This window comes from Solanum tuberosum, unplaced genomic scaffold (assembly GCF_000226075.1).
Source record: "Solanum tuberosum cultivar DM 1-3 516 R44 unplaced genomic scaffold, SolTub_3.0 scf00136, whole genome shotgun sequence".
NCBI lineage: Eukaryota > Viridiplantae > Streptophyta > Magnoliopsida > Solanales > Solanaceae > Solanum > Solanum tuberosum.
In genome coordinates, this window is record NW_006239061.1 from 227542 (window position 1) to 247049 (window position 19508).

At 34.0% G+C, this 19508-nt stretch overlaps 2 protein-coding genes across 2 annotated transcripts in view; one reads left to right on the plus strand and one right to left on the minus strand.

Moving 5' to 3' along the window:
- LOC102589029 (protein EXECUTER 1, chloroplastic) overlaps window positions 1-8985 on the minus strand; it is a 10140-nt gene extending 1155 nt beyond the window's left edge. The window contains exons 1-11 of the mRNA XM_006351661.2: window positions 8309-8985; window positions 6350-6466; window positions 5606-5671; window positions 5195-5301; window positions 3008-3089; window positions 1598-2302; window positions 1397-1520; window positions 1068-1237; window positions 631-705; window positions 378-470; window positions 125-271 (exon numbers count right to left, since the gene is read on the minus strand). Of these exons, the coding sequence (XP_006351723.1) occupies window positions 179-271; window positions 378-470; window positions 631-705; window positions 1068-1237; window positions 1397-1520; window positions 1598-2302; window positions 3008-3089; window positions 5195-5301; window positions 5606-5671; window positions 6350-6466; window positions 8309-8752 (2076 nt within the window). The 5' untranslated portion in view covers window positions 8753-8985 and the 3' untranslated portion in view covers window positions 125-178. The remainder of the gene's footprint in view (window positions 1-124; window positions 272-377; window positions 471-630; window positions 706-1067; window positions 1238-1396; window positions 1521-1597; window positions 2303-3007; window positions 3090-5194; window positions 5302-5605; window positions 5672-6349; window positions 6467-8308) is intronic.
- A 2657-nt stretch (window positions 8986-11642) lies between these two features.
- On the plus strand, window positions 11643-16443 carry LOC102589349 (uncharacterized). Its single transcript, XM_006351662.2, has 6 exons — window positions 11643-11989; window positions 12089-12184; window positions 13682-13722; window positions 13824-13941; window positions 14482-14562; window positions 16146-16443. The coding sequence occupies exons 1-6, from the start codon at window positions 11783-11785 to the stop codon at window positions 16200-16202; spliced, it is 600 nt and encodes a 199-aa protein (XP_006351724.1). The 5' UTR covers window positions 11643-11782; the 3' UTR covers window positions 16203-16443.
- Window positions 16444-19508: the final 3065 nt, after the last annotated feature.

Sequence of the window (19508 nt, forward strand, 5' to 3'; positions counted from 1 at the left end):
TGAGGGAGATGTTGCAATTGGGGGGGGGGGGGGGGGGGGGGGTGGTGGTGATTTTGGCTGTTTTTCTTGAGTTTTTGCATGTCAATTCGTGTAATTTGCTAAGTACAAGTGTGAAAGAGCGTACCTGCAAAGAACTGAACCAGGAACAAACAGCCACAGATTGTATCTACAGAGATGTTCACTCCTGCAGCCTAAGTCGATGGAAGAACACTAAGAAATGATATTCAGGATCCCAGTAGACAAAACCCACAACAGGCCCTCCTTTAATGTACTGCACAATTCAACAGGAAATAAATATGTTGAGAAAATGAAATTGAGAGAATAAAGAGACAGCAAAACAAAAGACAAAAAGTGCCATTAAATGGAGATCTCTAAACCTTTCCATCTAGGATAACCAGTTCACCATCAACCCATCTGGGGTTTCGGAAACCAGGCTCTGCCAGCCTTCCTTGTCCCCTGTATCGAGCAATCTGCATTGGCAATAGAGATAACATAGGCCTAAAATGTAAGAGATAGACCCACACATCATAAAATCGAGAGCTACGGAACATATGCACCAAAATGAAAGATAGGCAAAACAAATAATGGCAAGAAATATTAGGCAATCAAAAAATCACTAGAATCACTTACCACACCAAATTCTTCTGGAATAATCCCTTTATGTGGAAGTTGATATTTTTTTCCAATCCTTGCACGGAATGCTATCTGCAAATTAGAAAGAAAGGCATAAATGGTCGAACACCAATCCATCACGCTCGCCCCTTCTCTATTTTAAAAAAGCAAGGCAAGAAAAATTTCTACAACATACTAAAATGCACAAATGCAGGATATGATTCACTGTAGATTTTCAATCTTCATAACTCAAAGGATTAGCAAAACACCTATGCAACTTAGGCATAGAAATCAAGTACGCTTTTATTTCCAGCTTATCCAATCTTTCCCTAGTCTCAGATAGAACACTCCAACCAGAATGGTTGATCTCGGACATCCTAATTTAATTTAAAAAGAAAAAAGTGTGACTGTAGGTTAGACTATATGCACAACTTTTGGATTCGAAGTGAAGTTACCTGACCAGCTGGCACATAAGAATCTCCAGTTAATTTTACAGCTTCAACATACTCATAAAATTCCAAGCGTGAAGACTCCTTAGGGCTACCGTCTTCTTTCCACTGACCAAATCTTCGTCTAAAGTGGATGATTTCCGAAGTGTACAGACCATGAGCACCAATATATAATCCTGATAAAAATCATAAATGATTGACCAACTTAAGAATGAGAGTGGGTAGAATAACAATGATGATGCACTAGTTGAACAAGCATATTTACTAGAAAAAGGAGAATCAGCAATCTAGACAGAAAGAGAACAAAGGAGAGAAACATATTGAAGATTAATCACCATTTAGTGGGTCTGGAGATGGTGAAATCTCAATGCGGTTAAAGGTGGTTGACTTTGACAATGGCTGACGATTTCGTGCCTGAGTAAGAGTAAGGCTGATCAGCTCTCCCATATCTTTAAGGACCTGCATGTTTCAGTAAAACGATTAAAGAGAAGAATAAAACCTAAGCAATTTGAACGGCAAGATAAAAGTGTTCTAACCTTCATAGGTATTTTCCCCTTGCCGATGAACTTTGCAAGATCAACCATCACATGATCCAAGCTACGTTGACCTTGGAGCCTAGCCTTTTTATTTGGGGGAGATTGTCCACTGCCAGAGGAATTGCTTTTGTTCTCATCTTCCTCTATACTGAAAGTAAATGACAGGTGACCCTTCTTCTCTAGCCTTGCCGGTACTCGAAGCAGATCTTTATGCTGTGCACCACTTGCGGTATTTTGCATGAGACCACCAACAACCACCCTAACTGCAATTTGGCTCTGCTCTTCACCATCACTAACCCCATTGTCTGTATCCAATTCAATCACATTCTGCTCTCCATCTCTTTCCACTTTTATTTCATCTTCATCATCCACACTTTCCAAATCATAGTCCTTTTCTTCATCTTCATCTTCCTCATCCATTATTTGCTCAATGACCTTTGATATTAGATCTCTATCTACCTTCCCTGGAGCTGTCACTTTCAAAACCTTGACCTGTACCCCTGGAATCATGTCTTTCAATGCATTCTGAAAGCCAAAATCATCATCCCTGTCTTCACCATCTTCCTCAGCATCTGAGATCTTATCAAACATATCACTTTTGCTTTCAGTGGGACCAAGAGTGTCCAAGTTACTGGAAGCACCAGGTAGCTTTGAAGAAGGAATAGGTAAATCTTGCTGAACTGGCTTTCTCTTCAAGTAAACAGCCTGAAATCATATGGATCACAAAGATTTTTAAATTATTATTGAAAGGAAAGGACTCTACTGTAGAGAGTGGACTAAAATCATCTTTAACTAAATTCATATCTTCATATTTTGGCATGCTTACAAAAAGTGCATAGATGAGGAGATTCTAGTTCAGAAAAAAGAGGTGCAATTTTTTTTCAGTTCTTTTTAGCAAGTGCAATATCTTCAACATAAAATAATCTTTGCTGAACCGTCATTCCATCCATGACATTTGCAAAGGCAGGCCTACATGTAGGGAATAGTTCACATACTGAGAAATTTTGTCTTCCCAGGGCCACACCAGCATCATCACATCTGAGAAATGATATTCTAGGGAGATATTCATGTTTATTACTAAAAACTTGCATCAAGTTTCATCCACAGATTGCAAATGCTGTTAACTAAAAAAGAAACAAGAACTACACCTCAATATCCCATTAAAATAGTAATAGTTGAGGCGAGCTATATAATCCTCAATGTCCATTTTGCCGTAATTGGGTTTCACCCAAGACCTCACCATTATTAATATTTCATCACAGTTGACTATTTAATTCCAATCCACTGATGATAATGTCCCATCTTCAGAGACCAACAGATCATGAACCGAGACACTCAGTATCTTTCTAGACACCGCATCGGTAGAAGATGTCAACAAGTTAAAAGAAAGAATGTGAGATAGAAAGATACCTGTTGCCTGTATTCGCCTTTATTATCCACGGTAAGGAATATTTCAAAGAGAGGGGCACCTTCCACAGTCGAAGCAAGCTGGCTGTCAGTAGAGCACATGAACCCAGTAAACAACATACCCCAAAGGCAGTTAAGGTTCTTATTCACTTTTACTTCATTGAAGAAAAATCAATTATAACAGCAAAACTCCCCACAGTATCTGTTGCTACTAACTAGGACATAAGGCACAATAGAAAAGGATACCACACTCTGCAAGACTCAGTTCGGCAATGCTCAGCACTTGGACTAGGACTTTATCTAACTTCAACGTCAAAATAGCACTAAGTAGCTAAGTTGTGTGGACTCTTCATTTTTGTTGTCAAACCCCTGTAGACAAGACACGTGTCCGGGATTCGTATGGAATTCGGTCAACCCACATCGGATACTTTGACCACAGTCCATGGACAAATTTGGGGTGAAAATTGAGATTTGGATTTCTCAAAATAAAAGATAAAACAAATTTTAAGACATGGAAAATGGCATAGCTATAATCCTTTTTAGCTTTTCCTCTTGGTCAATATTTGTTATTTATAATTGTCTTCTTTCTCATAGAAAAGAGGGATGAATTTTGAATTGATTAATAGCATGTTGATTTTTAACAATCACTAATCTTGGAGGATGAGAGATTGAATTGAATTATACAACATACATCTAAGTTTTCCACATAATATCTCTCAAAATTTACAGCATCTTTATAAGTAGCTCTATTTTATAAATTTTGAATTTTTTAGCCGAATCCCAACACCCATATCCCTAAATTGGATCCACACCCCCAAATCTTAAAAATCCAGATTTGCAGAATCCAGTCCACGGATCTGCATCGTGTCAGATACCAGCATGGAGTCCAAGCAACTTAGCTAATAATGTATACAAACTGCAGAGATTATACACATAACCTGAAAGAAAGGGGAGAAGACAGAACCACTAAATCATCTTTTAGTATATAGTACAATGGGTCAAAATATTTGATTCATGTAGCAGTTTCCAGAATACAGTGATTTACAATGGAATCAATTAAGCCACTTCTTAACTTATGGCAAGGCATAATGATATAAAGAAACTTCTATGGAAGGGTCGGTGAACTATATCATGTCGTGCTTTTTGGTCAATTTGAGAAGAGGAATGACAGGTGTTTGAGGATGAATAGAAGCTGTTCATAGAGTGAAAATAGTTTCCTAAAGAGCCTGTTCTTTCAATTGGTGTAAGAAAGAGTTTAGAAGGAGCTGCATGTTTTCAGTTTCTAGACTTCCTTTCTTCAAATGAGGTAAGATCCTAATTTCCTTTTTTTTTTTTTGATTCATTGATTTTATTTTTTCTTTCTTTAATTTTCTTATGTACTTCCACCAAATCATCCCCCCCCCCCTCCCAAACCCAAAAAAGCGGGAACTCTGAGAATGTCCACATGCATTGTCCATTTCCTATAATCATCCTGTGTTAATCCCACGGGAAAAAAAATAAAGAGAGATGAGGCAAAGATCCATTTCTTCTATATTTTTTAAGAAAGAGAATTTTAAGTTCAATCTGCTAATAGCAAACTCAAACAAAACCCAGCAGAAACCTATAAGTGTACCGTGGACTGTAACTTCTCGCGACATATCTTCCATGCTCAGCACTTATACGAATAATGCGGCCATATGGATCACTAACATCTTGTGAAGTTCCAGCCCACCATCCAACCTACATAAACATAACAAAATATGTTACAAACTAGAAATACCAATGTGCCACAACACATATGAAACTATTACATGCTCTCAAGAAACTTTGCTAGAAAACCCAACATCCATGGTGGATATAGCCCAAGGAAAGTTGGAATCGCAAAGAATTCGAAGACTTTGAAGAGAGACTGCTTGTCGACCAACTGGGAAGTTTATATGAATGTACAGTCCAAATGTGTAAAGCACATGAAACATTGAAGAAACAAAACATCCCCCCCCCCCCTCCCAAACCCAAAAAAGCGGGAACTCTGAGAATGTCCACATGCATTGTCCATTTCCTATAATCATCCTGTGTTAATCCCACGGGAAAAAAAATAAAGAGAGATGAGGCAAAGATCCATTTCTTCTATATTTTTTAAGAAAGAGAATTTTAAGTTCAATCTGCTAATAGCAAACTCAAACAAAACCCAGCAGAAACCTATAAGTGTACCGTGGACTGTAACTTCTCGCGACATATCTTCCATGCTCAGCACTTATACGAATAATGCGGCCATATGGATCACTAACATCTTGTGAAGTTCCAGCCCACCATCCAACCTACATAAACATAACAAAATATGTTACAAACTAGAAATACCAATGTGCCACAACACATATGAAACTATTACATGCTCTCAAGAAACTTTGCTAGAAAACCCAACATCCATGGTGGATATAGCCCAAGGAAAGTTGGAATCGCAAAGAATTCGAAGACTTTGAAGAGAGACTGCTTGTCGACCAACTGGGAAGTTTATATGAATGTACAGTCCAAATGTGTAAAGCACATGAAACATTGAAGAAACAGACAAAAAACAACTCTTTTTATAGCAAACAAATCTCGGTATCCTGCTACTGAACTCACCAATCCTGTACCAGCACAATCACGCATAAATACTGCATCCCTGTAGCGCTCTTCTTCTATGGCTTTCTGCATTAGACTCCAGAAGGTGAGCATCAATGACCAGTGAGATAAAACATTGTAAGATGAACAAGAAGATCATCTAGGCACAGAAGGACCTTAAAATAATAACCGAATACTCAAACCTGAGACTAACATTTGTGCAATAAGTGCTCAACTTTCAGACGTTAATTCTAAATTCTCATCATTGGTAAAAAAAAATTAAGCAGTAATTTGTCTTTCTTTTTGTTCAAATGAAATTTAACTCCAAGGATTCATAAATCTCAAATGTCTATCATTAGCTATACCACAAGTGCTATGCCTCATTACAACTTACAGATATGTGATGTCCAAAGGTCAAGATAAAGAAATTTACTTTTTTTAGATGAAGTAATAAATTTCATTGCAAGATAAGAAAGCTACATAATGTTAAATTTGAAAACAAGAGACCACAGTTTGTACCACAGTTTAATGATGAGGCTTGACACAATGGAACAACTCAATTTAAATAGCCAAGGCAACTAACATCCAGTCACATGTTCAACTCAATTTAAAGGTCTAAATCAAGTTAACTAATAACCTCCGACTAAACAATTGAAAAGGCAAAGGCGCACACACACACACATTCTATATGTATGCATATATATTTTGATAAGGCAAAGGAAGATGATATCACTGATTCTTCCAAAATAGCAGCATACATCTTACATTTACATGGGACATCACTCTTCCAACAATGTCCTTAGTAGCTGCAGCAGCAATGGCCACCTTGAGTCTAGCAGCATCTTCATAATCTTCTCTACTAATAGCATGAGCCAACTGTGACTGGTGAAATAATAGCTCCATTAAAATAGCAAAAATACAAAATATCATGATTAAGCATAAATGTTTATGTTTGCGATCTAATATAGACCTCTTGAAGCATGTCCAAACAAGTTAAGAACAAAATGATATGGCAGGATATTACAAACTAACCAAAACCTAACAAAAATGCACAGTAAATTACCAAGAACCCTATTTGAGATGGTATTCACCTCAGGGACCCTTTTTGATTCACAAAGAATTTCTGATAGCCCTTTCAGCTATTCCCCATGAGTGATCAATCTACACCTCAATCAATTGGTTTCAGACTTATGAATCCTCTATATCCATTCCGCTTTACTTGGGACTCATATGTCATTCCAATACTAAATAATTTTGTTCCTAAGCGATAAAAAATGATGAAGCAAGAAGTTCATTAAAAGGCAAAGAGGATACAAAAGATAGGGACAGCTCCAGCAATAATGCCTAAATTACAAGCTAAATAGGGAAGTTACAAAATGAGAGATTCTGCCAGCTAAATTAAGGTTGTATAAATCTCAACTTATCTATACTGAAATATAAGAGTCTAACCAAACTCCTGGCAGACAGGGGACCTGATGTAAGTATACAATAACAACTAACCTTAATCCCAATACATAATCATTTATATCTATTCATTGGCTGGATTTTGAACCCTAGACACCTCATGGTTCTTTCCCACTTCATTGACCATTAGGCAACACCCTTGGGTGTATATATATAATTTACTTTCATAATGTCCTACCTGAATCTGCATTGATTTCAAGAGACTAGAAATCTTTTGAAACCTCCATCAATGTGCTTTTCTAGTTATTACATGTTAAGTAGCTTTATTGAAATTGGGAAAAGCTCTTGTTACCATATATATATATATATATATATATATATATACCACAAAGTAGAGAAACCACATCAAAACATGGTTCTCTACGAAAGACACTCCGTCATCTACACAAATAGGAATCTCATTTGTGCACCAAAAGGCAATTAAAGATAACACGCTATTCCTCAACAGTATAAAATCATTTGCAATCCCCTCAAACGGTCTCCTATTTCTCTTCCTCCATAACCCAAATAAGAGCTAGCAAGGCAACCTCCCATGTTCTTGGTCTTCTTTTCCTACTTACACCAATCCAGATGTGCAACCTCCATCAATGTGTTTTAAGGTCTACTTCATTCCGTTTTTACCAAGTTTATTCATCATACTATAGCCTAAGGACTGGTGCATATGGAGGTCTAGTAGGACATGACAAAACTATACCAAGCAACTATCTCTCATCTTATATTCTATTGTGCTATTTTGCACCCTGTTGAGATTTCTAATCTAGTAGTGTATGATTGTATGTTCATTTTAACATCCACATTTTTACAACACTCATCTTGTGTATACGTTTGGGCATACATGGACGACACCTCTCAGTGCATCATGTAGACTACGAAAAATCACTCTGGGCTTCACTCTGATAGAATCTGAAAGGTTTAAAAGCGTCACCTTTACAATCACCATATCATCAACGAATAATTTGAACTTCGCCAATCCAAAAAGGAATGCCTAATAATACATCTTAGATGATGATTGTTGAACCATGGTCAAAATAAGGTCATGTAGCATGAATGTGCAAGCTGCTATCCAACTACAAAATGAAATCACCACCACTACAAACATGCACATTAAATACAGTTCACCATCTGCCATATCTTAATAAAATTCTCATAGACAACAAATCTAAACCATCATCGGACCCCCTCTAAAACACATGCGCAACCAATGATAACTTTCACAGTGAAACACAGTAACATGCAAACAAATCAAAACAGAGATTGTACCTTTAAAACAGAAACCAATCGTTCTTCCTCCTCAACCTCACTAAAATGCCTTTTCCATCGTTCCCAATCCCATTCTTGATCATCAACACCAATTTCACTCTTCCTCTCATCAAGTCCCACTCCTTTTGACCAATTCACATAATCATCCAACTTTTTCATCGCATTCTTTACCGCATCTTGAAAAGCCAAATCCCATCTCCAAGAAGAAGAAGATGAGCTGTTCTGAGAAGAAACAGACGGCGATGGCTCAACAGTCTCACCATCACCGGTACCGCTCCGGCAACGGCAACAGAAAGCGGAACCGGAAACCCTAGAAAGTGAATGAGAGGTTGAAAGAGTGAAAGACGAAGATGAACGCTTCAATCGGGAAGTGAATTTAGGGTTTGAGAAGTTGAATTTGTGAGTGTTTACATCAAATGTCGGTGGGGGAGCAATCGACGCCATGAAAAAGGCAAAGATATGAGAATAACAGCGTTGTTTCTTGATTTAATTTTTCTTCCAATATGCAAGAAAGAGTATGAATTTGCGACAGAAGAAGAAGAAGAAGAAGATAGAAAAACAAGAATTGGTAAAGAAGTAAAAAAAAAAAAGAGTGATGAATAGGAAATAAAAGGGATAAGGATGTTGATTTTTTCTGACGTTGGACAAAGCCAATTGCACTAATACACACTACCACTGCCACTCAACCCCCAAGGTTCTGATTTTTTATTTCTAAAGCGTAGTTTGTTTAGATATTTAGGGCCCGTTTGGCCATGATATGGAATCATGATATGGAATCATGAAATGGAATTGAAGGTTTATTTGGGCATGCGATATGAAATTTTTATGTTGTATATTTTCTCATAAACATAAGAATCTCATAAGTTGTAAAACTATTAAAATAACCCCAATTGTTTATTCAATCTTATCAAATAAACAAAAAATTATACAATTGCATAATAAATTATTACAAAGTTATTTTTTCTCCACTTAAGTAATTGTTTCATTTAACTTTAATTTAATAAAAAAATTTGAACATAAATTGTAGTTGATATGCTCAAATCTCTCAACTACTCTTACAAATAACCTATAAAGTAGAAAAAGCATACATTAGTGAGTAAATATTAACCTTAGAAGTTAAATACACTAAGATAAAAATTAACAAACATCACTGACTTCTAACTATTTACAAAAAAAATCAATAGTTAAATATTATAGAATAATGAAATTTTAAAAAGTTACCACAAGTTTGAGTCAAAAACACTTCTAATAAAATTTAATCAAAAAAATTATAACTAGTCCACTTGACTAAATATTAATAACTAATTGATCAAATTTTTCCCAAGTCCTCAATCCATTGGACTTGATATTCTTTAGTCATGTGAACGAACATTTTGCGAATACTAAGATTAAGAAAGTGCGGCACCGCCAATGAAAATTGTCTTTTATCAATATTATGCTTAGTCATAAGATGAAGACGTTTTTATTTATTATGAAAAATCAAAAAAGTATTACTCCCTTCGTTCTTATTTATATTCGCCAAATAAAGTTCTACTTTATCATTTATATTCACCAAATTTAAAGTAATAATAAATTTTATATTGGTGAGAATAATAAATTTTAAAAAGTAATGATGTGATTATAAATTTTATTTACATATGAAACAAATGGTTAGCAGATATAAATGTGAGGTGTTTTAACAAAATATAAACTCATGGATCAATTATTGTATTAAAATATCTCAAATCATGATATGGAATCACCATATAGTTCCATATCATGTTTTTTGGAGAATATGGTATCACCTCTCATGATATGGAATCATGAGATAGAATCAACGTAAAATCGCATGTCCAAACGCTGATTTCATCTCACAACACCATATCGTGATATGGTATCGCATGGCCAAACGCCTACTTAATACATCATCCGTCAGCTTTTATTACTCCCTCCGTTTCACAAAGAATGATCTAATTTGATTTGACGAAGTTTAAGAAAATAAATAGTAAGACTTTTGAATCTTGTGGTCCTAAATTAAAGTTATGTCAAATGTACAAAATTGCCCTTTAATCTTGTGGCCTTAAACATGTCACGTAAAAAACTGAAATTAAAATGTTATCAAAAAAAGAAAGAGGTCATTCTTTTTTAAATAGACTAAAAAGGAAAGGATGTCATTTTTTTTTAATCGGATGGAGTACTTGTTAGGAAAGTAATCTTTACGCAATGTGAAATTATTATGCGAAATCAATTGAAGATAGTTACTCCCTTTGTTTCAATTTATGTAATTTACTTTCCTTTTTAGTTCTACGCAAATTTCTATCATTCATTTTGAACCACAAGTTTTAAAAGTCTTATTTCTTTCTTAAATTCCATGTCGAGTTAAATTACCTCACATAAAATGGGACGAAGGAAGTAAAATTTTATTTGGATATAGAATTATTATTATTATTATTTTTGTAAATATAAAAATTTCATAAATTGCGCTAATTATTAAATTTATCTGTTTTTATATAATCTTATCAAGTAAATAAATTATTGTTCATAAACAGTATATAAATAATTTTTTAAGGGTAGATTACTTATCAATACGTATGGACAATAAAAAAGAATTTCAATATATTGATGATATGTATATGTAATGTATCTAACATGGTATAAATGGCTAATGAAATCTTTGAATTTTGATCAATTCAAAATTATCTCCTGAAAGTTTAAAAGTTAGATATAAAGTCCTCTTGACATTTCGAATCTTTTATATATAATTAACTCAAAACGATTCATATTTGTCTCATTTCAAATTTTAAATTTGAGTTTTAATAAGGATTTGAACATGAATTAAGAATAAATGAAGGAAGGAAGATCAAAAGAAGTCATTAATGGCCGAAAGAAGCCCAAAAAAGAAAGAAAAACGCCATATCATTGGAAAAAGTTTAGACGGAAAAACTATTTTTTGTAATTACTCCCTCAGTTCCTTTGTAGTCATCATGTTGTTTTTTTGATAGTTAATTTGCTTAATTTTCTAAGTTAAATTAAATTATATTTAATTTAATATTTTAAAATAAAAATTTAAATATTCAAAAATTATACGAAAAATATCCGTGTATCAATATAATGAAACACATGCATCTTAAAAAATAGTCAAAATTTATTGAATAATTGAGTTATTAGATTCTCAAAAAAGGAAACTATAGGAAAGAGGGAGGAGTAATAATAATTGAGTTATTTTGGGTAAGAAATTCTGATCACATTTTGTCTGTTTAAAAAAAAAAAAAAAAAAAAAAACTAACTTCAATTTTCATTTATGTAAAACAGACACGTGTCAGTCATGAACGAATATTTGATAAGCAGGCTCGAAAGCAGAGATTCAAAACCACCTGAAATCCTCCGCCGATATTCTCATTCCCGAGTGCGCACGAAGTAAAAGAAAATGCAATTCCATTAATAATCCAGAGAAACTCTTTCACTTTGAAGTTCGATTGAAGAAATTCAAAGAAAATGGAGAGAGACGGCGAAGGAACAGTGAGCTCCCAGACGCAGAGGGTTAACAATGGTCGTTCAATTTCACCCGGTAGAGTCCGAACCGGATCCGATCCGTTCCTGGTGACTTGTAGACTGTTCAGCTTCGTTACTGCACTGGCATCTATTCTCTGCATTGTTGTTAATGTCTACTCTGCTGTCCGATCCTTTACGCATGAATATGACGTAAGCCCTTCCTCTACTGCCATGTATTTCTGCTAATGTGTCTGTGTAAGTGAGTGCGATACTTGGACCTTATTGTTGTTTTGATGCAAAATTTTCTAGGTATTTGATGGAATTTTCCGGTGCTATGCTGTGGTGATTGCGGTTATTGTGGTTGTTGCGGAGACTGAATGGGGATTTTTCATCAAGTTCTGGAAGGTGAGTTGTGAAGTCTTAGTTTACCTTCTGTTTTTTGCTGGCATTTTGATCAATTAGACATGTGTTTGAAATGAGGCGTTGTAATTGGAACTGTTCAAATTTCAATGCCGATACTAGTATGTGTTTGCATTTGGTTCTGCTTTATTTACAAAATCAAGCAGTAATGATTCGATTGATGATAATGTAAATGTAGTTTTGTAACATCAATCATTGCAGTTTTAACAACACAAACAATTGAGTGACATCATATAGTAATAGTAGGGACTAGGGAGCCACCCAATAATGAAGGTGCTACAGGCAAATGCTATTGGCAATACCAATGCTTACAAAAAGAATAAAAGGAAAAAAGACTTATACAGTGAGCATAAGTAGTTTCTGTCTGCTTTTTTCCTCCGAAGGTTGGAAGATTTGCGAGCCATGTTGTGTTGTTAGGATGATTTGTGACTAATGAGTAGATTATTTTGTCTTAATTTGTTCATGAACTGGTCATAAGTGATCATTCTGTTTTCCATAATCCAGTTCTTCTTCTGCCTCTAGGCTATTCAGAAGCTCAGTTTCCCATTCGGAAATAGAGCTAACCCATCGGTAAACTGCAAATAGAATACTATAATTCTGTCTTTTCTTGCCACATTGTCAAGCTTACTTTCTGGAAATTAACTTTTGGACTGGAACATACAAATTGTTTCCCTTGATTCAACATAGTCATGAACCCAAACACTCAAAAGGAGGGTATGGGAGCTCAAAGATTAGATCGATTATACGACCTATCAAAAACAAAAGTTAGATTGTTAATATGTTCTTGGGGTAAAGTTGAGTTTATGGTTTGACTGGATTTATTAAGCAAGAATGCCAAGTTTATCTAACACAGAGAAAAGATAGCTATGAAGTGTGAATGACATGCATCACTTAGAGATTCAGTAGTTTAAGGATGAACCAAGTTTGGTCTTTTGGGCTATATAATGTTGGAAATGTCATACTATACTATCATTCATTTAGATAGATATTTAGGGAAAACATGGAATAAAAAATAAGGAGCACTAGGATCTACTAACCATGTGAAAAATGTCCTTGGTTGACCCGTAATTAGCAGTTAGTTAAGATGCAATTGTTTGTCTGCTGCAGCAAAAGAGGTGTTTTCCTCCTTTCAGTTTCTGTCCCTTTAATGCTCAAATTCATACTCAGAACCATCCATCGTATTATGCCATTTTTGTCTTCCTCTCTGTTCTTTTCATCATCAGTTACATCATTAACCTTTATAGTCTCGCATTATCCAGATATAGCTTAATTATTTTAGTGTTCCAGCAATTTTGCTTCTCATAGAACAACTGGAAAGGTTCCACTTGTTCTTAGGGGCAAAACTTTAAGAATAATATCCTTCTATGTTGTATGCAGTATATTTTCATGTTCTTTCTGGTCGCTTGCTCATTTTGACCCGATACCTTTGACAATAAATAAATCCCAATAGCACTGATGCCAAATTTCAATGGCTTTGAGTAGGTGTTGGAGTTTTCAGCTGGAAGGGGCATGCTACAGATCTTGTAAGCAAAACTTTTGGCCTGCTGAGCTTGTTAAAATCAGACTAAACATAATTGTTGGTTTTTAGGGGGGAACTGACTCCCCTCTTTCTGGTTTGTTCTAGTGTTGCAGTGATGACCAGAGCTTATCCTGAAGATTATGGGCAAAGGAATGACCTCATCCTTCTCCGGAACATAGCTAGCTACTTTCTTCTTACCTGTGGTGCAATTTACATAATATCAGTAAGTTCAGGAAACCATCAGGTTGCTACATGACAATCACTTGTCTGTCAGGGTCCATACTGTTGTAGCTTGTATTTGGTATGACACAATCCTGAAGAGTATGATGTGTGGCCTTGCTTCTCTTGGTCCCCTCCCACCTCTCATGGAGGCAGTAAATATGAATATGTATAACAGATCGCCTTTAGCTTTCAGACAGGAGAATTCCTTCCAAGAATGCAAGCAGTGGGCACCTGTCAATTAGGCTATCAGAAGTTATGCTAGATAGTCTAAAACATCATTTGTTTGCATGACCATGTAAATCTTAAGCGTGTTTACTAGGTCTCCATGATATACAGAGTGCTGCTAAAGATTACAGCCTGTAGTTTGATTGCCTGCATTCTGTGCCATTTTTTTAAACTTCATTTTTCTTGTATTTGAGCATGAGGGCTTGCTTCTGACTGCACACATGCTACCAAGATCCATCTTGTTGAGTATTTTTGGGGTACCATATGGTACAATAAACTTTAACTTTGTTTTTTTGTTGACTTTTGTTACTTGTAGGGATTGTTGTGCTTTGGATTTATCAAACGTGCTCGTCAGGCAAAAGAAATATCCAGGGAGCAAGCAATTAACGATCTGCAGGTAATATGATATCTTGTTACATGCTTGTCCTGTTGGAGGCAAACCTTGAGCTGAACACCAGAGGGAGAGTTAGATATGTGATGCTTCTCCAGGCCTTACATGGGTCTCACTCTCTAAATCTGTTCTTGTTTTTCTGTGTCTTCTCTGGTACTCTGGTTTTCTGCTGCTTCCACTCATCTTTTCTCCAAACAGTATGTACCATCCAACTTTCCAAATTATTAAGCTTAAAACCCTAACGTTACTCTCCGTTAGAGACGATATAAAAGGAGAAAAGGTGGACAGAGAACCAGAGTTTTCATCAACCTTCTTGTCAGGTCCATATCTAGATTAAGCTTACGACTGGATGAAAGTAGATTTGGTTCAGAGGTTTTCTGTTGTAAAAAATTAAAATGGTGCATGCTTATAGCCAATTTTGCAAATATCACCTGGTGTAATATAACTAGCAACTATAACTGGGCCATAGCTCTACCATTAAATTTCGATTCACAAGCTGTAGCTTGCAAGAGTACCTCTCAATAATTGGTATGAGAGACTAAAATGACAAGACTTCAAGGACTTCAAAAACTCAAACGTATCTAAACAAATGCTGGTTCAGCCAGTAGGTGCTATTTTTTAATGAATCTGGTGTCCAAGCTAGGTAATAGTGTTACACATTCCATTTTGGTTTAAATCAGAGGCAAATTATTTGTTCAAGAGGGGATATATGGATCCAGGGATTCCTGGAAAGCCTTTTTGGCCAGTGATATTGGAGATGAAAGGTTTTCAGAAATCTTTCTAATTACATTCTGGTTAAGCCAGTAAGTGATAATATCCTTTAAAAATAAAAAAGAAATTAGCAGTGGTGTCCAAGCTAGGTGAAATTGTTTTAGTGGAGATTCAGACTTGGGATCTGCAGGTTGTTGCTCCTACACCTCAACCACTTAGGTATCCTCTTCTCGACTAAGGTTATAGTGTACTCTTAGACTTTTCAGTAGAAAAAATAATTATAGTAATAATTAAAAGGACATCTAATATAGCATGTATTCCTGACTCCTGAGTGAAGCATGTGTAGTTAAACTTGCTTTTGAAGGACAACATAATTAGGCACTAGTAGTTCTGGAGAACATTTTGAATAAGTGATACTCAATCGCAGGGGTTACATGTCTCCACCCCTGCCCTCTCTGGAAGTCTCCTGTCCATGTCCCCGCTCCCCCAACTACCCCAAGGGAGCAATCTTGCTTCTTTGCTTATTTGTTGCCCTTCAGTTTATAGCGTAATTACATTGTGAAAAGTTGTTTTCCAAAGGCTATTACATGAGAATTACAATGCTTTTGGTTATGCTTCTCATTTTTTTAAATAATGATAGCAAACTCTTAATACCTGCCTTCCATATTCGGATATGCTAATCCCTGAAGACGTGCAGGAAAAAAAAGAAATCTCTTCTCCCCCATTTCCCCTTTCACAGCTCCAGCTGCATCATTAGAGTTTGAATCAAACAATTGTTTCTTGACCTGCTCCTATTTCCATCGTGGATGACATTGACTCATCTGTTTATCTCCTCCTACTCACTATTCCTGAAAACATATTAATGATTATAATTTCAGGAATTGGAGCGTCGTAGAGAAGAGCTTGAAGCTCTGTTGATACAGGAGAGGGCTTGAGCAATAGAGCTGGCGTTTATGGCTATGGCAAATCACTGTCGAAATTGAGGAGAAAACTTGGAAAGGAAAGCTCAAATGAGCAAACCTGATGTTCATGTGTTTTACCTGCCTTTTTACCTATGTGAGATTGGAAATTTTCACTAGATGTATTGCAAAATCTGTACAGTTACATAAACCATTTTCCTAACAGCAGTTATATCGTACTAAACCAGGTGTTTGTCTATTCCTTCATTCCTTATTCGTTTTACATGCCTCGCATCGTTTTTGTGTTAGAGCAGGACGAATTATTTTACTCATTATTCAGTAACCTTTACAAAACTTTTTTTTCAATGGTGTTTGATTTGGTACCTGAATTTCTATTTCCTATCAAGCTGACCTTAGATGGTATATAATGGAACCAGTTCACAATTAAGTAAGATGCTGAGTATGTATGCATACCAATTTTCTGGCTATTAATCTATTGTTGTCTCCAAATATAAAGAGCAGAAAAGTCACTTTTAAAAGTCCAATTTGGCTTAATTTTAGAAGTCGAACATGTTTTTTTCTTAAACCTGTGATTACTAGTATATTTTAAGTTTTTATTAGTAGGGGTGTGTAAAAATTGAACCGATCGATAAATCGAACCGATAAAAGTGTTATTGGTTTATTGTTATTGGGTTAACAGGTTTTTAATGGTTTTATAAAAAAAATTATTGGGTTATCGGTTCAGTATTGGTTTTTAATATTGGGTAAACCGATAACCATTAAGACTAGTAATTTACTACTTTTACTTGTACATAAATATTACTGTATATATTAATCTCAATACCTTAGTAGTTACTATCTTTGTCCTTTACCCTTCAATTCACACTTCACAAGACTTTGAGTTTACAATTTCACATTATAAAAAAAGTTAAAATCTAAAATAAGAACCCTATTCCTCTTAATTTCTCTGTGTTACGCTTGTGTAGTTCTTTTCATGTTTGTTATTGTTTCTATTTTATGAGCATTTGTAAAGTTACATTATTGTGTTTTCGCATCAAATTTATTAGAAAAGTCATATATTTATTTTATAAGTATTTTTTATTGGTTAAACCGAAAATCGAACCATTAAAGACCAAAACCAATAAAAAATATCTTATTAGTTTAGTTATTGATTTAACATATTTAAAAATCGAAAATCAATAAACCGAATCGATAATACATAAAAACGAACTGAACCGACCCATGTACACCTGTATTAAAGAATTGTGAAAACGATATTCATATCCACGGGGAACGTTTTTGTCTCAAAATAAAAAGTAGATTTTTCCATTCTTTAAAGTGTTGTAACTTATGTCTTATGGGTATCTGTTACTCACATTTGTGATAACATATTTTAAATCAACAATATTCGTTATTACTCATAAGTCATAATTAATTGCTTTAATTATCAACAATACCCTCGCACGCAAGAAAAAATGCAGTAGTGCGTAGATAGTTTTTTTTATATAGAAAGGTGAAGACGACCAGGACGATCAAGGGCAAATTCGTAAATAAGCAAAATGTACAGCTTAATAGCAATTGTACTTCGTGCATAGGAAATACTGAAATTCCAGAAAAACCACCTAAATTCTAGCATATTCTTAAGGCCACGTGGCTAACCACACATTGGAAGAGTAAAACAAAACACACAGACTTCTATAAATGTAGGGGCCATTATTGTCTTCAAAGTTATCATAGTAGTTTTCTTACTTTTTTTAATATACTAATAAGCTTATAACATTAAAAAAATCATATAGACTACTTTTTTTTCTTTTTCTTAAAGTAGTGTAACATTCAATCTACTCAATTGTTGTATTTTGTTATTCCTTTTTAAATTCATAAATAATTTATATTCATCATATTTACGAAAAACAATTAATTTCATATAAAAGGCTATTATTATATATATAAATATACACACTAGACACAACATTCCGTATTAGCAAAAACATAGTATTATATATCTTTTAAATTTTGAAGTTGTTAATTATTATGATTTACAATATTATTTACATCAATTTCAATATATATATATTTGAATTTGGATATTCAGTCAATTTTTAATTGTTTTAAATATTAAAAGTTATTAATTTTTGTATTATATATATTTTAAATTATTAAGTTGTTAATTATTATGATTCACAATATTATTTACGTCATATGTGATACAAATAGAATTTAGAGAGTCGGTCAATTTTTAATTGTTTCAAATATTAAAAGTTGTTAATTATTGTATTATATATCTTTTAAATTTTTAAGTTGTTAATTATTATAATTTACATTATTATTTACCTCATTTTCAAATAATGTATGTTACTTCATCTATCTTATTTATGTGGCACTAATCGAATTTTTGACTTACAAATACAAATATTTTCATTGAAATTTTATTAGTTAATTGGTTGTTCAGTGTAATTTTTCTTTCGTATACAATTAATTGAAACTAATTGAATATAACACAATAATGGGTTAAAAGGAAAAGATTAATGGATAGTGCCTTGGTTTTAAAAATCAACTTTCTTTCCATACACTACTTTATTTACCCTAGAATAATATAAGAAATTTTTGAAAAGTAGAATTCAAAACTAAAAAGGGTCACAGTTCCTTTGCACATTTAAACTCCAAATCATTTTTTTTTTTTTTGGTATTTCTCCAAAATGTTAAATAAATAATTTAAATTATAATTTCATGTAACACATAGTAGAAAGCACAGAGCAATATATCGTTAGCATAAGCTAACATCTAATATGACCTGGATAAATTTAAAAGGTATTACAAAACTTCTTACAAAATCTAAAGAAATTAACTTAAGCTTCATATTATAACATTTATCATAATATGCATTAAATATAGGAAACTGCGAGACCAACATAAATTTAGATGGTTTCGAAAAGTTAAAATATGTGCATTCACACAGTCAAATTAAAACTTTTTAGATGAATTTAAGAAAAGTAGACAAATTGTCATGAAATCTTGAATTATTATAATAAAAAGGTAAAAAATATGTGAAATCGCATGTTCAAATTAATATTTTCTTAGAAGAACTTAAGTGGAGTAAACAATAAAATTGCCATAAAATCTTGAATCACTGTAATTAAAAAGTCATGAGTATACCATTTAGTTGTAATAGGAGAGTTCTTGTTTTCATTTTAATTTCTTGTTATAAAATCAACTTTTACCTATATTTTTGAGTCACAAACTTTAAAACAGTTTTCAAAGTTATACAATGTCAATCATTAATCATGTTCTTGAACAAATTTAATCTAAAAAAATATACATCATAAAAGAAATTGAAATAAAATA

What these genes read in the sequence shown, in the direction of transcription:
- LOC102589349 (XM_006351662.2), top strand. Translation starts at nt 11,783, where the DNA reads ATGGAGAGAGACGGCGAAGGAACAGTGAGCTCCCAGACGCAGAGGGTT. An exon ending in TTTTCATCAAGTTCTGGAAG is followed by an intron (nt 12,185 to 13,681) that starts GTGAGTTGTGAA and finishes GGCTTTGAGTAG; the next exon opens with GTGTTGGAGTTTTCAGCTGG. An exon ending in AGGGGCATGCTACAGATCTT is followed by an intron (nt 13,723 to 13,823) that starts GTAAGCAAAACT and finishes GGTTTGTTCTAG; the next exon opens with TGTTGCAGTGATGACCAGAG.